General features: G+C 40.3%; 1 protein-coding gene across 11 annotated transcripts in view; it reads right to left on the reverse strand.

The window, feature by feature from the left end:
* DMD (dystrophin) overlaps nt 1-20,075 on the reverse strand; it is a 1,295,019-nt gene that overhangs the window by 756,944 nt on the left and 518,000 nt on the right. For all 11 annotated transcript variants that reach the window (XM_078390471.1, XM_078390476.1, XM_078390472.1 and 8 more), the window contains 4 exons: nt 15,876-15,977; nt 15,679-15,786; nt 10,521-10,700; nt 3,298-3,473 (listed from right to left, as the gene is read on the reverse strand). In XM_078390471.1, coding sequence (XP_078246597.1) covers nt 3,298-3,473; nt 10,521-10,700; nt 15,679-15,786; nt 15,876-15,977 — 566 coding nt within the window. The remainder of the gene's footprint in view (nt 1-3,297; nt 3,474-10,520; nt 10,701-15,678; nt 15,787-15,875; nt 15,978-20,075) is intronic.

A 20,075-nucleotide genomic window follows, 5' to 3' on the forward strand; every position in this document is an offset into this window, starting at 1 on the left:
TCTCAGCTCTGGACCTCAGAGTGTTACACATGCTCCTATTCCACCACCACAATTTTTTTAATTGGAAAAAGCCCCCTCATGTTCTCCAGTGCAATTTTAAATTTTATATTCCATTTCCCCAACCAACCAGTATTGAAAAGCCATCAATCAGCATCTCTGAAAGGAGTGAAATGCTCATGCTTGTGCAGTGAAGGAAACAGCTTTGTTGGCATCATACCGCTAACTATGATTTACACCAGGCTTGTCCAACCTTGGCCCTCCAGATGTTCTTGGACTTCAACTCCCAGAAATCCTGGCCAGCAGAGGTGGTGCTGGCCAGCAGAGGTGGTGCTGAAGGCTTCTGGGAGTTGAAGTCCGAGAACATCTGGAGGGCCAAGGTTGGACAAGCCTGATTTACACTGTGATTTTTTTTTTCACACATGCTACATGAACTCTGATCAGCTGGGTCATGTAGCCAAACCAAAAAAATATTTTTGCCAAGATAAGCAGGAGAATGGAGGAAAATTCATGCAAAAAAGGACACAGTGACTGAAATCCTCTTGTTTGATATAGTAAGTTGCAGCTAGATTAGGCCCATGGAATCAGTGGAATTTACTTACCAAAATTTCATTGATTCGATGGGCCTACTCTGCTTACAACTTAATACAAGGGGATGTGCATTTGGATCCAGTAATATTTGAAGGTTTGTCTCCTTACAGAAGGAATATGTTCTAGAAACCTCTTGGACCACCAAATTAAACAGCAGGCAATGGATATTCAGCAGCAGGTACTGTGGGATAAAGTGACTTCCCCTTGTGAAGGGTAAGGGTCATCAGAGGGCAGAGGTTGAGCCATTAACTCAGAGAAGGAGGGATGGGCATATAGCAAGAGATGGGAGGCAGCATATGCCAGACCCACATCTCAAGAATAAGCTTGAGGCTACCCTGGAGAAGCTTGGAACAATGCAGGAAAAGACCTTCTGAAAATATAAAAATGCCAAGATTACTTGTCACCTAAGGGAGATGATAGCTGTGGATGACCAGCCATTCTCTCTGGTGGAGAACACTGGTTTCTATAAGTTTCTGGCATCTGCCATCCCAAACGATCCTTAGTTGCAGGGTGGTGCCAGATTTATATTGCGATATCAGTCATCTAGTACAGAAGCAGTTGGCCAGGACACAAGTAGAACATTTTACAATTGACAGCCAGGGTACAAAACATGTCTATCTTTCCCTCACAGGTTATTGGTGGGAGGCGGAGACATCAGGGCAACAAACGAGGAAAGTGTACAGGTGGGCCCTGTTGAATGTGTCTGTGATGGGGGGGCAGACAAAGAGCTCACAACCTTTAAGAGGCTCTGGGGGACATGCTGCAGCTGTGGCCTCCAGCTACAAAAAGACAAGGTCTGTTTGTTGTAGTCAATGGTGCAAACATGGCAGAAGCACTGAAGGCTGGAAAGATAAAAGGGGTGCAAAATATGGCCCACACTCTCAGCCTAGTAGTTTGGGGTGCTATACATGGCATAGGATATGCATGCATCCCTAATATAATTAAGTGGACCAAAAAGGTGGCAGGGCATTTTCAGTGTCCAGGGTGGTAAGTTGTTGTAGCAGAGGTAAATAAACTGGGATTGCCAGTGCACCACCGAACCCTGGATGTGACAATTTGATGGAACTCCACTCTCTACCTCCTTGCAAGAGTGCTGGGGCAGCAAAGGGCACTCTATGATTTGACACTGGAGTCATCCACTGGTGTGGCTGCTCCTTTGGGAAGAGTGGAACATGATGGATTCAGTGGTCTATGTCCTCTGAAGCTTTGAGAGGGCAACACAGGTCCTCAGTGGGGAGGCAGCCATCCTTAGCCAGGTGATTTCAGTGTCCCAGGACTTGGTTGGCATGATGGAGGGTATAATGAAGGGACGGTCTAGGCGGATGGGGGATTCCATAGAGGAAGAAGAACATTTTTTTCTAGCCTGAAGTGACGGCTCTCTCCAGCAAGTTAAAGGACTTCTTCCACTACAGGTTGCCTCCTTGTGGAAGGAGGAGGAGTATGTTCTAGCAATCCTCTGGAACCCCCAAATTAAACAGCAGGCAATGTATATTCAGCAGAATGAAGAAGGTGGGCAATGGCAGCCAAGTTTCCATCTCATGCACCAGCAGCTAGTAAAGAAGATCAGGTTAGCATTGAGGGGTCACACAGAGCAGGAAGAAACTAGCACCCCCAAATAGCATTACCAACGGTTGTAGTCTAGAGTCCAAGTCCTTTAACTCCCCTACTACAGCCAGGAAAGCTTTCTGTGATACTGTCCTGGCAAGCATGACAGGGGGCGGTCCTCCAGAGACACCACCCCAGAGGAAGGACATGGCAGAGGCAGTGGCAGAGGTGTACGTGCAGGAACTCTGAAAGTCCAAAGAGGCTGATCACTTGTCTTACTGAGCTGAGAAGGAGTCTGTTTGGGGAAGTTTGACCAAGATGGTGGTGGGATTGTCTTGCAAATGGCACACTCTGCTCACAGTACTCAGTATGCCATGCTTCAGTCTCCTGCTCCCTCATTCTGCCTCTTTCATTCTTCCAACTGCTACACCAAGACTGTCTTCACTCCCTCAACTGTGCTGTGCCCCATGCTGTTAGCATAGTTCCCACCCACCACAGACTATCTGCTGCTCCAGTCTGACCTGCAGTCTGACAGGTTATTCCCCCCCCCCCCCGTGCACCCTATCCTCTGTTTCCCGAATGCTAGTGGCATTTTCTGCTGGCATTCCCACTGTTCAGGGTTCAATAAATATGCACATTACAGTTATTTCCTAATAACTAGGCAGTGTTGGCTGTTGGTGTACACACTTTTTGTTCCACACAATCAAATATGTCAATGGACACAGGGAAATCCTTTGAAAATGTTTTGCCTGTTTGAGTTTTTAAAGGTTAAAAATAATGATTATATAATATTCACATTGACAATACCCAGAAATTCCAAATTTCTAACATTTCAATTTCTGAATCGGAAGGGCTGCAATTCTGAATCTGAATTCTGAGTCTGAATTTTGGTGCTAGTGCACATCCCTACTTGAATACTCAAAGCAGCAAGATTTCATCCATTTGGGGGTCTTTCAGGAAACATTTTGGGAGTTAAGTGTACCAAAAGTGTCCATCTCCCTATCCCCCATCTACCCAGCTCCACCATAAAATCCTTCTTAGCACTGAATATGAAAATGCTACTAGATTTTTTAAAAACCTACAATTATTTACAGATTATAAACATTTATATTTTCAATTAATTCTATCATCATTCTTCAATTGATTACATTTTCAAATTCTCACCTTTTCCTAATTTCTGAATCCACAACAATTTGCCTCTTCTTCTGAGGTGGAGGTGGCGGGAGCTCCTCTTTAGCATGCTTAACCAGGATTTGTTCTCTGGTGGTCACCATAGTTACAGTTTCCATTACTGTTGTCTGTGTTAGTGATGTCTGACTGGTAGCAACAGCCTGTGAAATCTGTAAGAAGTATTGAAACAGAGGTCACATTTTGCTTTAAAGACTTTAATAAAGAGTTTTTGTAGAGGTAATAGAAAATTAATGAGGAACTGCCCCTCCTTGTTCACATGTTGACCTTCAGAACAAAACGACATCATATTGAACTCTAACTGAATTATAAGGGTTATAAGACATATGAAAAACTTCATATTAAAATCAAGACCAAGACTAAACAAAATGCATTTACAGTAACTCTATAAAATCAAAAAGCAAAAGCATAATGCCTAAGTTTTTTCAGGTCAACAAGGGCGACCTTCTGCAGTTCACTTTTCTATACCAAATTACAGCCAATGATTTTTTGCAGTCTGTACCTCATTTCTTAAGTTGGCTACATCAGCAGAGAAAAGGAATATACTTCAAAAAACTAACTGGGAGGAAAAAGAACCTATTATGTATTCACAAGCATTCAATTTTTTTTCTGTGTTTCTAAGATGACCTATGCTCATGAAGCCATTCTTTGACAAGTTAGTGGAAAACTGGTCATTCTTGATGCCATCAACCACTTTTTTTTCCTGTACTTCGGAGAAACAATGGCTGAATCACTTCCAAAGAAAAAGTAAATAAGACATCAGACAATGATAATGATAGGATTATCTTTACAGCCTTCATATTATTCAAAAGTTTCCCTTGTGCTATTCAGAAACTTTCTCGGGCTCAGTACAGTAAAAAATTAATATACTGTATCTGTATCTGTATTTGCACCCTAAAGTACTTCTCTATGAAAAAACTATATAGAAATATATGTATATAAGTTTCAGGTATTTGGTTTATCTGCTCTTCACTGGCAGTCCCAGTATAATGACATACCAGTTGCAGAGATTTTGCGCTTATCTACATAATCACATAGATGCCACCTGATCAGCTGCATCTCCAGTTTTACAAGGGTAGTGATTAGTACCATGAACTACAACCTGGATATATTTGGAAGCGATTTCAATAATGATGGCAGCATCATGACCCAAGAAATTAGTGTGGCTGTATCTTGGATTGAAACAGGTGTCAGGGGGAATGCATGCACCCCGTTAATAGCACTTCTTCATTCCAATGATGCGATTTCCTCAGAATTGTGTGTCTCAATTACCACACTTGCAAAGTAAGCCTGTATTTACCATCCATGACTAATCACAAATCATGCTAAGTGTAAAATAAGCAGGTGAAAAAAGCACATGATCTGAAAAAATATCCACTTGAGGTAGCAATGCTTCCAAGTATGTACTAAGTGTATCATTTATTTGACTGCTGAAGAGGATGTGCTAGGAAAATTGACCATTCTTGTAAACCTAAAATATTTCAGGAATATTTCATTCCTCACTGGCCAATTATCTTATCATTGAAACCTTTCAGCCACATTTTTCCTGTACTGGTCTGTGATTACTCCACAAATGTTTTTCAAAGTGGGGCATTCTGCAAAAATAAAATGGTGGCCACAAAGCAATCAGAATTGCATGGATTGAAGTGAGTTTTCTCTTTCTTAAAACAGAACTATACAGAAATTAGGAAAATGTCTTTTTACAATTTAACAGTAATGAGAGAATGACATCATGACACAGCCCAGCCCTTTATAATATAATCACATGCGTGGTCATAGGGTACATACAGCAATATGTAAATAGACTCTACCAAATGTTCTAAAACTTGCATTACTATACTACTGTTACAGATTGTGCATAGAATGTTGTGGAAACTGCTTATTTATATTTAAGAACAATAAAAACAATGTATAGCTTAGCTAAAAAGAGAGAAATGTAATATGTGTATCAATTGAAAACTCAGATATTCAAGACAGGGGCTGAAATCCTGTTGTGCAGCTCCTCATATGCAACAAGACCGATGTCAATACCTGCAGCACATTATTGCAGATTAAAGGCAAATGTTTGCTGATTAAAGGTGATTTCAGGGTGTATGTAGCTCATATGCAATGCAACAAATAAGACAGTTGTGTTACTTGGGTAAAAAACCTATTTACCATATTTTTCCGTTTATAAGATGACCCAATGTCTAAGACGACCCCCCTGACCCCCCCTTTTCTAACCGCAAATTAGAAAAAGCAGGGATCAAAGGGCTCCCTTTTTGCTAAGCCCCATGCCTTGGCAAAAGGCAAGGAAAGCGGCTGTCAAAGTGACTGCCACTTTTCCTTGCCTTTTGAGAAGACACGGAGTGTAGCAAAAAAGGAAGGGAGCAACAACTCCCCTTCCTTTTTGCTAAACCCTCCGCGCACGCCCTTGTCTCTTGAGAAGGCACGGAACTCAGCAAAATGGAAGAGAGCACCATATCCCCTACCTTTTTGCTAAGCCCAGTGCCACTTGGCTTTTGAGAAGGCACAGAGGTTAGCAAAAAAGGAAGGGAGCAATGACTCCCCTTCATTTTTGCTAAGCCCTACGCGCATGCCCTTGCCTTTTGAGAAGTCATGGAGCTTAACACAAAGGAAGGGAGCAACGCCTCCCCTTCCTTTTTGCTAAGCCCTGTGCCTAGCAAAAGGCAGTGGTAAAGAGCTACCTTCTGTGTATAAAATGACCCTCAAAATTTTTCTCGAATTATTTAAAGAAAAAGTGTCATTTTATACACGAAAAATATGGTAAATCGATTTTAGCCTGTTTTGAATTGTTGTAAAATGGGTGAACACACAGAATATGTGTAAATGCAAATTAATTTGATGGGGAATCAAGTTTTTGGAGTGCCAACATTTTTGTTTTTACTCCTCCACCAAAGGTCCACTTATTTTAACGTGGATGTGGAATTGATTCATTTAAATTGACTCCCCTTATGTGAACACCTCTGTCCAGGTAATTTCTTAAGTTAACTCTCCCACTGGCTGAGTCTCATAGCCACTTGCCCCTGCTGTTGTGTTAAAAATGTGGTGGATGGGTGAGAAGTCCAGCCACCAAGCAGCTTGCAGGAGCCCTCTGTCACTCACTTACTCACCCGAACCTTCTTCCAGTCCTGGCCTGGGGGGGGATGTATAAGGCAAGATCAACAGAAACAAGTGTCTCTTCACCAAGCTGGCACGCAAACCACAGAATCAGTGGGTGGAAGGCAGGCACTCAAAATGCCACTGACACCACCTCTCTCTTTCCCCACTCCACTCACCCATTTTAGCCTGTCTCTCCTCGTTTGCCCCACCTATGTTTCATTTATGCATTTGCAACATCTGTCAGCCTCCCATCACTACCCAGGCTCTCCTGCATGCATCAGCATTTATAAGGCACCGCTGTGCATGTGAAGCCTTTTCTATCACCGTCTTGCTTGACTGTTTCCTACTGCAGCTTCTTCCTCTGGACACACACTCCCAGGATATACAACACATGCATGCCACCTGCCTCTCTCTGAATTCCAGCAACAAGTTGGAGATAGTGAGCACATGTGTCTTGCAAAGGTGTTCCTTCATGAACACCAGATTAAACATTTGTTCCAAGGGAATGCAAGCTGCAATCCAAATACCATGTGACTTGGAGCTGGTTTAACTTGCTTTCATTTACACAAACACATGGTCCAAACTTCAACGTAAATGAGCGCAGAGCCATGTGCACCTGAAATTGGCAAAGGAAGTCTTTAATCAGCAGCTATTTGCCATGCTGATCTCATACTTGTTGAACATGTGAAGCCGTTATTTGTCTGTTTACTGAAATTCTGAAAATAGTATAGGACAGAGAGAGTCTTAGGAATATAAATGACCTAAGAAAAATATGAGAGATTGGTAAATTTATCCATGTCTTTCCTTTCTGTCCCATCTTAACTCTTGATTAGCTGAGTACATCTGAGATAAGATGAACTATTAACTCAAAAATCAGAAAATAGCTCGGCTCACATGTTGCCCATTCAAAACATTTAGCCATGGGAAGCCATTTACAACTATTAATAGAAAGCTTGGAAGTTTGCATGTTTCCCAGCTTTAAGATGTTTCCTGTGGGAAAAGATACACTTTCTGTTGCATCCGAAGTTACAAAAGGCAATTGTAAGCTGATTTGTAGCCTCAGTACCAAACACTTGCCATGCTCACGGAACATGTCACCATAGGAAGGCATCAAAAGTGCATTCTGTCATGGACAGAGAACCCCAGTCCCTGAGCTATGCAGGATGATTGTTTTCTGCAACAATAGCTGGACCATCATACCCCATGTAACTACTCCCTGTCCCTGTTAAGAGTCTCAAAGGCTAGGAAAGCCTACATTTGTAGTTGTGTGTATCTCCACCTGGAAAGGCAACTCACTGCAGCCACTAAGACTCCCAGTGATGTTGCTGATCGGACTGGACTGGGAAAGATATAAAAAGGCTCCAGGGGGAAACAAAAGAACAAGTAACAAAATGAAAATAGGTATGTGGGAAACACCCAGCTGCTACAAAGACTCTGCCTGTCCTTAAAATCCTCTCACCATTAAATTATGGTTTGGGACTGATTCTCAATTGCCTTTCATTGCTTTCCTGGGCAGCAATGCCCTGGAAGATGAGGTGAGAAGGAGACAGGATCTTGATTTTTCTGGCTTACATCACTTCAAAAGCTTGCAGTTATTTTGCTTTTCACTTTTTGTGTGTGTGCTTAGGTTGGGCTAATAAAGGCATCACCTTCGGATGTGTGTTAGAATTTCCTTTAGGCCTACTTTTTCTTTTTCTTCTTTTTAATTGCAATTTCGTTCACCCTATACTCTGGGAATAAACTGTAATACACGTTGCCTCCATGAAAACTAAAGAATTAGTTCTAAATTTAACAAGTCATACAGAAAATTATTACTTATATCCTACAATTGCATCCCCTGCGATGTACAAATAACCACTTTTACTACATTTTGCCAAATTGGTGACTAGCTGCCCACTGTAACTATGACTTCCTCCTTTTCATTTATGTCTTGGTTGTTACTCACCCTCCCCCCAATGAATTCTATAATTGGAAGGTATATGAAACAGGACTGAATGAAAGAGTCAGTTTTTGGATAGAAGCACATAAGTGGTCAATCAAGCACAGGTGTACCAGTTCATTATAGTACTTCATAAATATGATGCAATAATCAAGCCAAATTATTTTGGAAACAGATATTTTCACACTGCAGCCAGCTGTACCTGAGCCCACTACAAGAGGAAGCTTACAGTGGAATTGCATGCATGGTAGAAGCAAGTCCCAGTGGCTTCAAGTGAAATTTGTTTCCAGATAACTGAATACTTTGGCCACTTAATCAAAATGTTTATCCCCAGAGTTTTTGGAACACCAATTTAAAGTATATCAAGATAGAGAGCTTGGCTAGTTTGCCCCAAGATCAGTCCCAATCAGACCTCTGAATGATCCAGACAGTATGCTATCTCCAGTTCTCATCCCTTGCCAAAGTCCAAGCCTTTAACGCTGAACACTATGCTGCTGGTACCTGACCTTGGACTATGGATATGACAAACTCTTGCAAACATTTTGGTCTTGGCAATTTTCCAAGTCTTCCCATGCCAGGACTCCCTGCTGATACTTCCCCCTGCATCAGCAAGAATTCCTGGCTTTATGAGAGGGAAGAAAAAAGATCAAGGCTTCCCTTTAGTTTTTTCTTCCCCACTACCATCATTCTAAGCAGGGAATTGGCCATTTCAGTGCACCTTAACACACAGTGATCCTACACAGAAAAAGTGTCCTTCTGTGCAGAAATTGTAACAATCATTGCGTAGTTTGGTGTTGCTTCTATAATTTTGAACTGTATCCTCTACAGGAAATATGTCATTTTGTGCAGCAGCTGTAATAATCCAGTGATGTCTGGCATTTCTCCTATTTATTTGTTTTTTCAAGGAAGTGACACTTCTGAGAAATCTAACAAGACTTCTTAGGGGAAGGGGAGGCACAGAGAGAAATCAAACTGTGAAGGGAGGGAAGACTGATCTTTTCTCAGTTTGAAAGTGAAAGGCTGCAAGATAATCCTTTCATTGGACTGTGTTTACTTGGCTTTTGAAATACAACTGTCCCACTAATGTTTCTATTTCACTGGTTTAGTAATGGACTGCTGCTGGACTCGAGCTTTGGATCTCCCTGTCCTGATTTCATTCAACTCCCTGGTAAAGCTGCACTACTTGGCCTCAACTTCATTCTCCAACTCTGCTTTTGGATCCTCTTAGCATGATTGACCTACATTCATGTGTGACCTTGCCTGCATTGACTTTGGACTGTTGGACTATGTTCCTATGACCTGCCTTACAGGGGTAAGAAGAATTTTGTTGGTCTGCCTCCACCGGCTCAACATAAATGATGCCAGTGGCAGATTGCTGCTGATTAAAGATTTCCCTTCTTAAGTTCATCTTGTCACATATGAGCCATGTGCACCTTGAAATTGAAAAAAAAAGAAGTCTTTAATCAGCAGTAATCTGTCACTAGTAATGACACCATTCCTCAGTCCAGTTGAAGATGCAAAATAAAGATTTTGGCCCATATATTTCGGTTAAGCTTTCAGTGAGAATGTTCTTATCACCCTCTCCACCAGGGTCTTTTTTCTTATTCGTGAGCACTCATGCTATCTTTTTCCTTAGACATCAGTAACTATCCCATCACATTTAAAATAATGTTATCTCACACCTTATCCATTGGCTTGAATATGTTTGTACATGGCAGAGGCATCAGCCTTCTAGAAGTAAACAACCTTCCGCTAGAAAAGGAACTGCTCTTTCATGTGCTGCAACCAAAAACATTCCTGCAGGGACATGCCTGAGTAAAAAATCACACAGCATGTGGTCCTCCACTGTTACAGTGCAGACCACTTTGCACAATTGCAGTGTCGGGCTGATGAATGGGAATTCTGGATGCTGTCTGGAATAGTAAGGCTAGTTAGGATTTTGCCCACCCACATTAGCTGAAAGGCTAGGACACAAAAAGGAAAACTCTGGGAACTGGTTTCAACTGACCCATCCCTGTTCCAGTCCAAAACAAAGGGGATTCCCTTTAAATAAATGCCAATGGGAAAAGATTTTAACTTGCTTCAGTTCCACTTCAGGCATTTCACTGGCATACGAGTTCACTGTCATCAGCTAACAGGGTAAATAGTTGTGTCAAACCTGCTTAGAACTGCTCTCCAGCTTCTGTGCCAAAGTCTCCCAGCGTTGAGCCACATTTTGTAGCCACCCTTCCAGCTTTTGAGCTAGTGCTTTACTCTTGACAGCTGAAAGGAGGTCTTGGCTGAGTGATTTCAGTTTATCCATGGTCTGTCTCTTGATTTCCAGTTCTCCTTTCAGTATCTGTTAAAACAGACAAAGCCAAGCAGAGGTTGTACTATGAATTCATGAAGAAGGAATACTAATACACTTTCAACAGGGCAGGAGATGGTGAAAAAATAAAATGTAAAATGTTGGTAGGCAGACTACACGAAAGCCTAGATTTTGACACAATGCATTGTTGAAGGATTTGGGATTTCCTATAGGATTTTGTTCATATAAATTATAACTAGTTGTCTGTCCAGGAGTGACATATTGTGAATTATTCAATTCTACTAGAACAATTCAGCATTCAGAGGAATGTTGTTGGAGTGAGAAAATTAGATATCACCCTCACACATTTTATGTATGACTGCAATAGACTGATAAGGAGTGCAGAGTACAGCTGATATTAAAAATAAGTTAATGCAAGAAGAACCCTAATCTTCATGCAAAGCAGCAAATTCTAAAACAGCTTTTCTTATATGACCTTTCAACTAATTGGATCCCAAAAGAGATTTGAAAGACAAATGAAACAATCTATATGAAAATAACCATGTGCTACATTCCTACCACTATATATACAGTAGGTAGTTATTGGTTGTTTTGTTAAAGTACCTTGAATATATATTTTAAAAGTTAACAAAAAACTGCATTGAGTAAATCTTTCTTTTCTTTCTTTCTTCATATCAAGGCATTATACAACTGAAAAATATGGACATATTAGATAATTAGACTACAGTGGTGCCTCAACTTACAGATGTCCCTAGTTATGAAAATTTCAAGTTACGGAAAGCTCCAGCTGCAAAATTTTGGTTCGACTTGCAGCTGGAGCTTCCATTTATGAAAGAAAAAAGGCAGGAAAACCCCAGGCATCGCCACCGCTCTGACCGCCGTCGGCAGGGAAGTCCAGGCTTCCCCGCCACCGTGAGAGCTGACGTGGGAGGCCTTCTAGGTACTGTCGCCCGATGCATAGGTTGGGGTGGCTTTTGGCTTCCTGGGCATCCAAATCCCATCTGCTCCCTTCTCCCTTCTGTCCCCGTTGTCCTCTGGAAGCCCAGGAATTTTTTTCTTTGGCCGGAACGGATTAATTGGTTTTCAATGCATTCCTATGGGAAATGGTGCTTCGACTTACAAAAATTTGAGTTACGGCCACCGGTCCAATACGGATTAATTTCATAAGTCGAGACACCACTGTATTTTTGACCAGAAGTGAGATACTTCAATAGTGTTTTCTTGGTCATTTTCTAGATCTTCTTTTATACACATGGTGGGGCATGAATTGCATGCACATAAATGCTGCATTGATTGAATTCCTCCAAAAGTCACAGAAAATTTGTCCTCTGTCCAAGTAGACCCATTTTACTTGATTAATCTTTGATCTGTTCCTATGGGGAAAAATTTAAGGCATGGAGACAAAAGTGAAATAATACAGTAATAACCTTTGTTTAAGACTCTTAGGAAAGTATAAACATGACATTCCTAGTAAAACAACAACCTACTAAAACTATGTAACAAAATATACCAAAATAAGAAAGGCAAGTAGGGCAACAGCAGCTCAGACAATGCCCATGGCAAGCGCACAGTCTCTGGCTCACTCTTTTGGTCTGCATCAGTGTGGTGTGTCTCTGGGTCAGGCAAAAGCAATTAACCCTTTGTAGAGCCTTACCAGGAAGAGAGACAGAACTCAATGGCTCTAAAAAAAGGTAAAGATTAGAATGCAGATCTTAACATATCCTAACACTTCCTACTTCACATAAACTCCATTAAGTGACTTCTAGATGATCCAGCTAGAGTCATGCCCTTGTGGGAGACACCCTTTGTCATTCATCTGTTCAGCAAAGAGTGTTTTTCCCCCCTCCATAGGTTCAGCTTAGGCTCTTCTGCTTTATATTTAGAGTTTGGGATGTGTGCAGAAAAGTTTTCCTCAGTTTTAGCCATTGTCTATGGGGTTAATATGTTTGGTGCTGTACTACTTATGTCATTCATTATTTGGCAGCACCTCTCTAGGTATTTCTGGAGGGGGAAAGCTACCCAAATAATAGACTTTTTCAGTGGGTTAGTTTTTAAGCAGCCAGTAATAATCCTGCACAATTCATTAAGAGCTACATCTACCTGTTTTGAATCTGCTGTTTTATCAGGTACATCAACGTATCACAACATACAGACATGCAGCACAGATTGTACTGTTCACAGTTGTTAACAGTTTTAGCATTAATTTATCTACAGAAATACCTTGCATTTTCAGTTTTAAATTTATTTTATTTATTTATGACATAAAAATTGTGTGAGTCAGCATATAACCAATAATGCCCCCCCCCCAATATACACCAGTTGAATGGGAAATGCAGATAATGCATGGCCGCAATCATCTTGGTTCTGGAAGACAGAGAATCTTTTAAAAAGTCTGCCAAGTTTCTGCCACTTAAAAAAATATACAGAACTTGGGTATACAAACAAATGGAGATGGGATGATAATTCAGTAAACTGTGGTAAGATGTAAGATCTGAGCAGGGCTGACAATGCTAGGATTTTTTTTTTTTTTTTGGATGTCATCAAATCATAGGGTTGCCATAAATTGAAATGATTTGAAGGCACATAACAACAACAAACTGGGAGAAGACCTTTATAGAATACCACCTAAAAATTGAAACTTTAGTCCACAGAATATCATCTGGGGTCTCTTTTTATTAAGGGCTTGCTTTAACAGCACAGAAATATATCTTTTTAAGTTGTTCTACCACTGCTTTCACAGGGTCTATAGGCATAAGTATTGATATGAATGTGTGTTTATTGTATCCTGGGTAGTTTACTCAGGCTGTAAGGTTGGGTGAAGTGTATCGAGAACAACATATGCTTAAGCTTATGCTGGCAGATGGTCACACTTTTTGATTTCCAATTGTGACACATTTTAATGTGTAGTCACTGTGTGAGTCAGCAGGGACATTTAACCGCAATTTTAAACCAGCTGTCAGCTACCTGTTAATTAGTCTGAAGAATCATAAGGGAAGATCTTAAAAATATAGATCATCTTCCTGCTATATTCAGACAAAAATTCACTTTAAAAGTCTGATTATGTCTTCCCATAATAATTTTAAATGATTTTTCAAAGTGATGTTTGGGATGAAATCTTCTTGCTTAGTATAGTAATTTGCAATTGTTTTTGTTGTTAAGTGCCATCAAGTCGCCTCCAACATATGGCAAACCTATAGATACGCAATTTCCTAAATTCCTGTTCTGAACAGCTCTGCTTAGCTCCTCCCAAACTCAACCTTGTGGATTTCTTTAAGGAGTCAATCTATCTCAAATTCAGTATTCCTCATTTCCTGCTTCCTTCAGCCTTTTCCAACATTATTGTCTTTTCCAGAGAATGCTGCTTTCTAATGATGTGCCCAAAGTAGGACAGCCTCAGTTTCATCATTTTTACTTCCATTGATAGTTCAGGCTTGATTTGTTTTAGGAGCCATTTGTTCATGTTTTTGGCAGTATCCATGAAGCTTTCCTCCAGCACCATATTTCAAAATAAAATTTTTTTTTTCAATTTTCTTTACAAGTTTCCAGTTTTCACACCAAAGCACCATTACAAGAGTGTGAATGATCTTGGTCTCAGTCCACACATGACACATCCTTACACTTGATCATCTTTTCTAATTCATTCATTGCTGAGTTTCAGTCTCATTCTGACTTTTTTTAAAAAAAATAAATACAGTAAATTATATGCTGCCTTTATTTATATGGGGACTAAAGGTGACTGGCAACTAATAAGTAAGTCACAATTAAAGCAAGCCCATTTGGTTCAATGGTGCTTACAGAGGCATTGATTCACCAAGCTCTCACTGATTCAATCTGTCTACTCTAGTGCAATATATCACACTAAGCAACAGGAAATCATACTTTGGGCTTTCCCACAATATGGAAAAACTCTTCTATAACTATGTTTATAACACTGTTATAGGATGAAAGAGGTTCCTACCATATGCCCTGAACATGTTTCTACACAGAAATTCGTAGGATGGGTGAGCGGGTGGGTAAAAGATTCACACTCCAAGGCCAGAAAATTTTATCTGTTAACATGCTCTAATGCAGTGCTTCCTAACCCAGGAGGATTGCCTTATATGGATTGTAGCCATTGCCATATAATTTCTTCCTTGAACTTTCAGAGTAGGATATTAAAGTTAGGGTGTATGTGTGAGAAGCAGGGCCTTTGGGCTAGAAGGAAGCTTCTACTTTCTGAGAAGGGATGGCTGGGCCTGGGTTTGGACAAGTTGAGGCTGAACTCTGTTATAGGTTACCAGGTTCAGGAAAGCTGCTTAGCAGGGGTGCTGATGACAAGGCAATGAAACAACTGCAGGTTAAAAAGCTTTTTAAAATCCTTGCCTTCCACCAAAACTAAAATAATCTCTCTATTCTTTGATTCCCATATGTTTCACCTGCTGCTGCAGTTTGTTAGATTACTGTACTTGTCTGAAATGTTTTTGTTATCCTTTTATATTGTTCATTTTATACTACACTGTCATTTGTAAATTTCAAATTTGCTGCTTTGAATCCTTTGTAAGAAGATGAGGTGTAAATCACTGTCAACCCCCCCCTCCTCCTCATTATCATCAGACTGCCTGTCCAGTTATTAAAATCGAAATTGGTGGCCCCATTCTAAAGGTGGAATGGGTTTCCTCTGTGACAGCTCCTACTTTATCTAATTCTCCTGACATATTCCTCAGAATATGTCTATATTTACAATTATACAGCACCCCGTAAAATCAGTTTTATTCAGGTGGCTGTTTAATAGGCCTTAGTGTTACTGCTTAATATAATCTTGCTGGCACTGAATGACTGCAGACTGTGTTCCTTGGTAATTGGTGTTTGCTGTGTTCTTTTAAAACACTTGATTGTTTTATATTGGGAAATTTTGTTTTTAAATCATACTGTGAGTTTCCTGAAAGGACTATGCAAGCAAGGGAGATGTTAAAAAAACTGAAACACAACCAACAAACATAGAAAAGTGACAAATAATGAAAATACCTACAGCCAACTTTTGTAGATTTTCCAACATCTCATTCTGATCTTTGAAATCAGTAGTGTGAATATTGTTCACTGCCTCCTCCTTCTCAGTAAGCCATGCATCAAAGAGACCCTAATAAATAAAACAGCATTTAGTAAGATCACACACAAAGGCTTTTGGAATAGAGCAAACAAGGAGTAGATACTGCAAACTGTGCCCACCTGCTCTTCGGTGAATTGCAACCATTTTCGAAGAACATCCTGAAGAAGAAACCAGCGGTCCTCAGTCCATCTGCAAATGGTTGCCCACCGGTTTCCTAGGTGCTAAATAAAGTAGACAGAAGTTAGTAAATACGTTATTCAAAATACTGTCATCAGGCATTGAGTACTGCTAGGAAAGTAAGGTATAATCTTTGTCAACATTTTAAGGCATACTTCAAGGCAAAATTAAGGACGTGGTGGCGCTGTGGATTAAACCGCAGAAACCTCTGTGCTGCAGGGTCAGAAGACCAGCAGTTGTAAGATCGAATCCACATGACGGAGTTCCCATCGCTTGTCCCAGCTCCTGCCAACCTAGCCGTTCGAAAGCATGTAAATGCAAGTAGATAAATAGGTACCACCTCGTTGGGAAGGTAACACTGTTCTGTGTCTAGTCGTGCTGGCCACATGACCACGGAAACTGTCTTCGGACAAACGCTGGCTCTATGGCTTGGAAACAGGGATGAGCACTGCCCCCTAGAATCGGACACGACTGGACTAAATGTCAAGGGGAACATTTACTATTTACCATTTACCTCAAGACAAAATACTTTGCATAGAATCCTGGAAGAACTACCACTATTGTCTGACAGAGTACAGTATCATATTACATTGATGAAGTAATGCAAGAGTAGCAAATGTGCTATTAAAGGCATGGACAACAGTTTGAGAGATCTATTAAACTATCTGTACAAAAATATGGTAGTTCCCAACCTCTGTTATGCCTGTTGCACACACTGCATTTACTGGCATGTTTATTGAGAGGGTGGTGGTGGGTCAGTTGCAAGTATTCCTAAAAGAAACCAACTTGTCAGATCCATTCAAGTCTCGTTCCAGGCTGTGGCATGGTGCTGAGGTGGCACTAGTTGTGCTGCACAATGGCCAATTAAGGGAGGCTGATAAGGGCAACATTACTTTGCCGGTCCTCCTTAATCGCTCAGCCATCTTAGATACCACCAACTATGGAATCTCAGGTTTGGGGATGGATGGCCTTACATTAAGCTGGATCCCATCTTTTCTTGAGGGTCGATTCTAGAGAATGCAGCTTGGGGAAGCTGTTTTGACTCCATGGGTCCTTGATTGTGGGCTCTGCAGCAGTCAATCATGTCCGCAATACTATGTAACATCTGTACAAGAGTGCTGGGAGATTTAGAGCTTGTGTCACCAGTATATCGATGATACTGTACACAGCTCTCTATAGTGAAATACTTTAACAACAGCAGCAGCAAAAACAACAACAACAACTAATAACTGCCTGTCAGCTAACTGCATCTAACTTATCAGTTTGCCCTCTTTTTGTAACCTCCACAGAAGTTTAAGGGAAAAAATTGATATACAAACTGTTTGAGAACATGTGCTACAGTTTGTGATCTATGTAATGTATCAACTCACTGAGGCATGTGCTGGTCACAAATAACGAACAAACAAAACCTACCAAATGTAAGATTGTTATTATTGTTTATCCCCGATGTTATCACTGTCATTTTGAATTTGGATGTGGAAGCTCTTGAATTATGGTGTGGGGTATCCAAGCCCCTATCCAAGCTTCATCAGTTAGTAAGTTTTTCTTCCTGCACTTCTTTTGCCATTTATTTTGCTTTGAGTGATCTCTGTAATAATCTGCATTTTTGGGTTCTCAAAATGTGACTGAAGTATTTCAGCTATCTGCTTCTTATGTTTTATGATTTCTCTCTACATTCACTCACTTCAACCTGCCTTGGGTCCTTTTGGGGTGGATATAAATAGTCTAAATAAAATAAAAAAATTATATATATATACACACACAGCAGGTTATGTATTTACCGTATTTTTCGCACCATAAGACACACTTTTTTCCCACAAAACAGGGGGGTGGAAAGTCTGTGCGTCTTATGGAGCGAAGAAAACAGATTATATTTTCCTGTTTTCTTCTCCTAAAAAATTGGTGCGTCTTATAAAGCAAAAAATACGATATATAAAAATCCTTTGTTGGTCCAGAGAATAAAATGGGTGGGAAAGGCATAAAAATGTGATCCTCCATTTTAGAAAACACAATATTCACAGTTGCCTTAAACAGTGACAGCCAGGTCTCCATTACATCTCAAGAAACCATGCAGACTATGGCCTTAAGACCAAGTTTCGCAATCTTTCCTCCCTCACATGCTTTTGAAACATTTTATCTAATGAAGAGACCTAGAACCATTGAAAACTTGCACACCTGTTTTATCTTTTTAGTTAGCCTAAAATGTATTACTTCAGCCATGAAAGACCTACTACCAGTTACAAATTTTCATGCCAATTTATATAACTTGCTGCAAGAACTTCATTATTTCAGTTCCCAGTTGTCAATTATATACTTACAAAGAACAACGAAACCAACTACCAAGAACTGAAGTGTTGTTCATATTTCCATGCCCTCCTAATATACTGATCTGACAGGCAGTGCTACAGATGCTAGTCCTGCTGTCTTGTTTCTATATCCTTGTCTATAATTTGGCAAATTATGGTAACATATCACAATACCTTCTGGAAAAAAAAAATTGAATATATTTTAGCTCCTATTTTTTATATATATTAGCTCCTAGAGGAAAACATGTTCTTTGTTCTTAGCATCTGCAGTAAGAACTTCACACGCGTACCTATAAGCCCTGTGATCTATCTTTAGAAGTGTTCTCCATTAATCTAGCAGCTGTCATGAAGTCAAATGATACAAGGTCACTTAGACTTGCACTTCCTTTGATACGATATTCCCCAATTTGCATGCTGGAAGAAGCTTTACATGCTACACTGAGTCAAAACAAGATGAAAAAGTCTGTTTGAAAATCAGAATGACTTCAAAGGGAAGCAAGAATTATCCTGCTTTGAGACACACGTATCAACATTCTGATAATATGCAAATGACAAAGAAACCAGAATGATCACGTAACTATAGTAAGAGAGAATTGTTACTGTCAGTAGCAATTGTTAATGGCAGGTTACAAAACAATTAAATATTAGATCTGAGTAAAAACCGAAAAGCACTGGAAATATTCAGTTGTCAGTGAGGATAATATTACCAAAATCAACTTCATTTGCCAACAGCAATGTTGGCACATATCCCAATCTGACATCAAAGATAAACTAATCAATTGATTGGTTCATCACTGTTCCAGATTGAGATGCAAAATCAGATTGAATATACACAATATCGTCATATTCCATTAACTATGCAATCCTAGCTTGGATGAAACATACACACTGGAATGTGTCTGGAATGTCTGGAAATCCAGGAACAAGGTTATTCAGGAAAAGAAGTGGGTGGTTAAGAGCCAGTACACCAACAGGGTGCGGAATGGTGAAAGCTCCATTGCTTAGGCGACGAGTTGAAGTAATGCTGGGGATAAAGCGATCAGATATGGTGTACAAAGCAGTGAATGTGCTTACAACATTTCCACTAGACAGTGGCAATTGAGGGACCTGGGTCAATAACAGTGGCTACAGCTACTCTTCATCAGCAGTTCCACCTGCCTGCCATAGGTCCATGTTAAGACATTTCCGCTGTCAGTAGCAAACAGGATCAGTCATGTTAGGGTTTCCAGTAGGTTCTTGGAAATGTATGGAACTGGGCTGGTGCCTAAACACCTTAACCACTACTGGCAGGCCTGCATTCTTTTCAGGAATTGGCTGGCAAGGCATACCTTGTACTCAGTGAAATATGATATGGCTTTATATGATGCATTCCCTCTAGACTGTCAGAGATGACAATGTATCCTTCTTACAGGGCTGAGAGTTCTCCCTGGAATATTAATGATTCAAGAGACAATAATCACTTCTTCCCTTTCATTAAAGGAACTTTGTGGCACAGTGGTTAAACTGCAGTAATGCAGCCAAAATTCTGCTCATGAACTGGGTTCAATCCCAGGTAGCCAGCTTGAGGTTCACTCAGCCTTCCCCCCTTCTGAGGTTGGTAAATTAAGTTTCCACCTTGCTGGGGGGGTGGCAATGTGTAGCCTACATAATTAAATTGTAACCCCACCCCCCAGAGAGTGCTTTAAGCACTACGGGGTGGTATATAAGCAGCATATTTTTTAAAAAAATTCGCGATGAATTCTACAAGTTGTTACCTGGTGGGAAATTCCTCTAATATATTCAAAGTGTAGACAGATTTTGTGTGGCACAGTACAACAATCAATATTTTATATAAAC

This window comes from Pogona vitticeps, chromosome 3 (assembly GCF_051106095.1).
Source record: "Pogona vitticeps strain Pit_001003342236 chromosome 3, PviZW2.1, whole genome shotgun sequence".
NCBI lineage: Eukaryota > Metazoa > Chordata > Lepidosauria > Squamata > Agamidae > Pogona > Pogona vitticeps.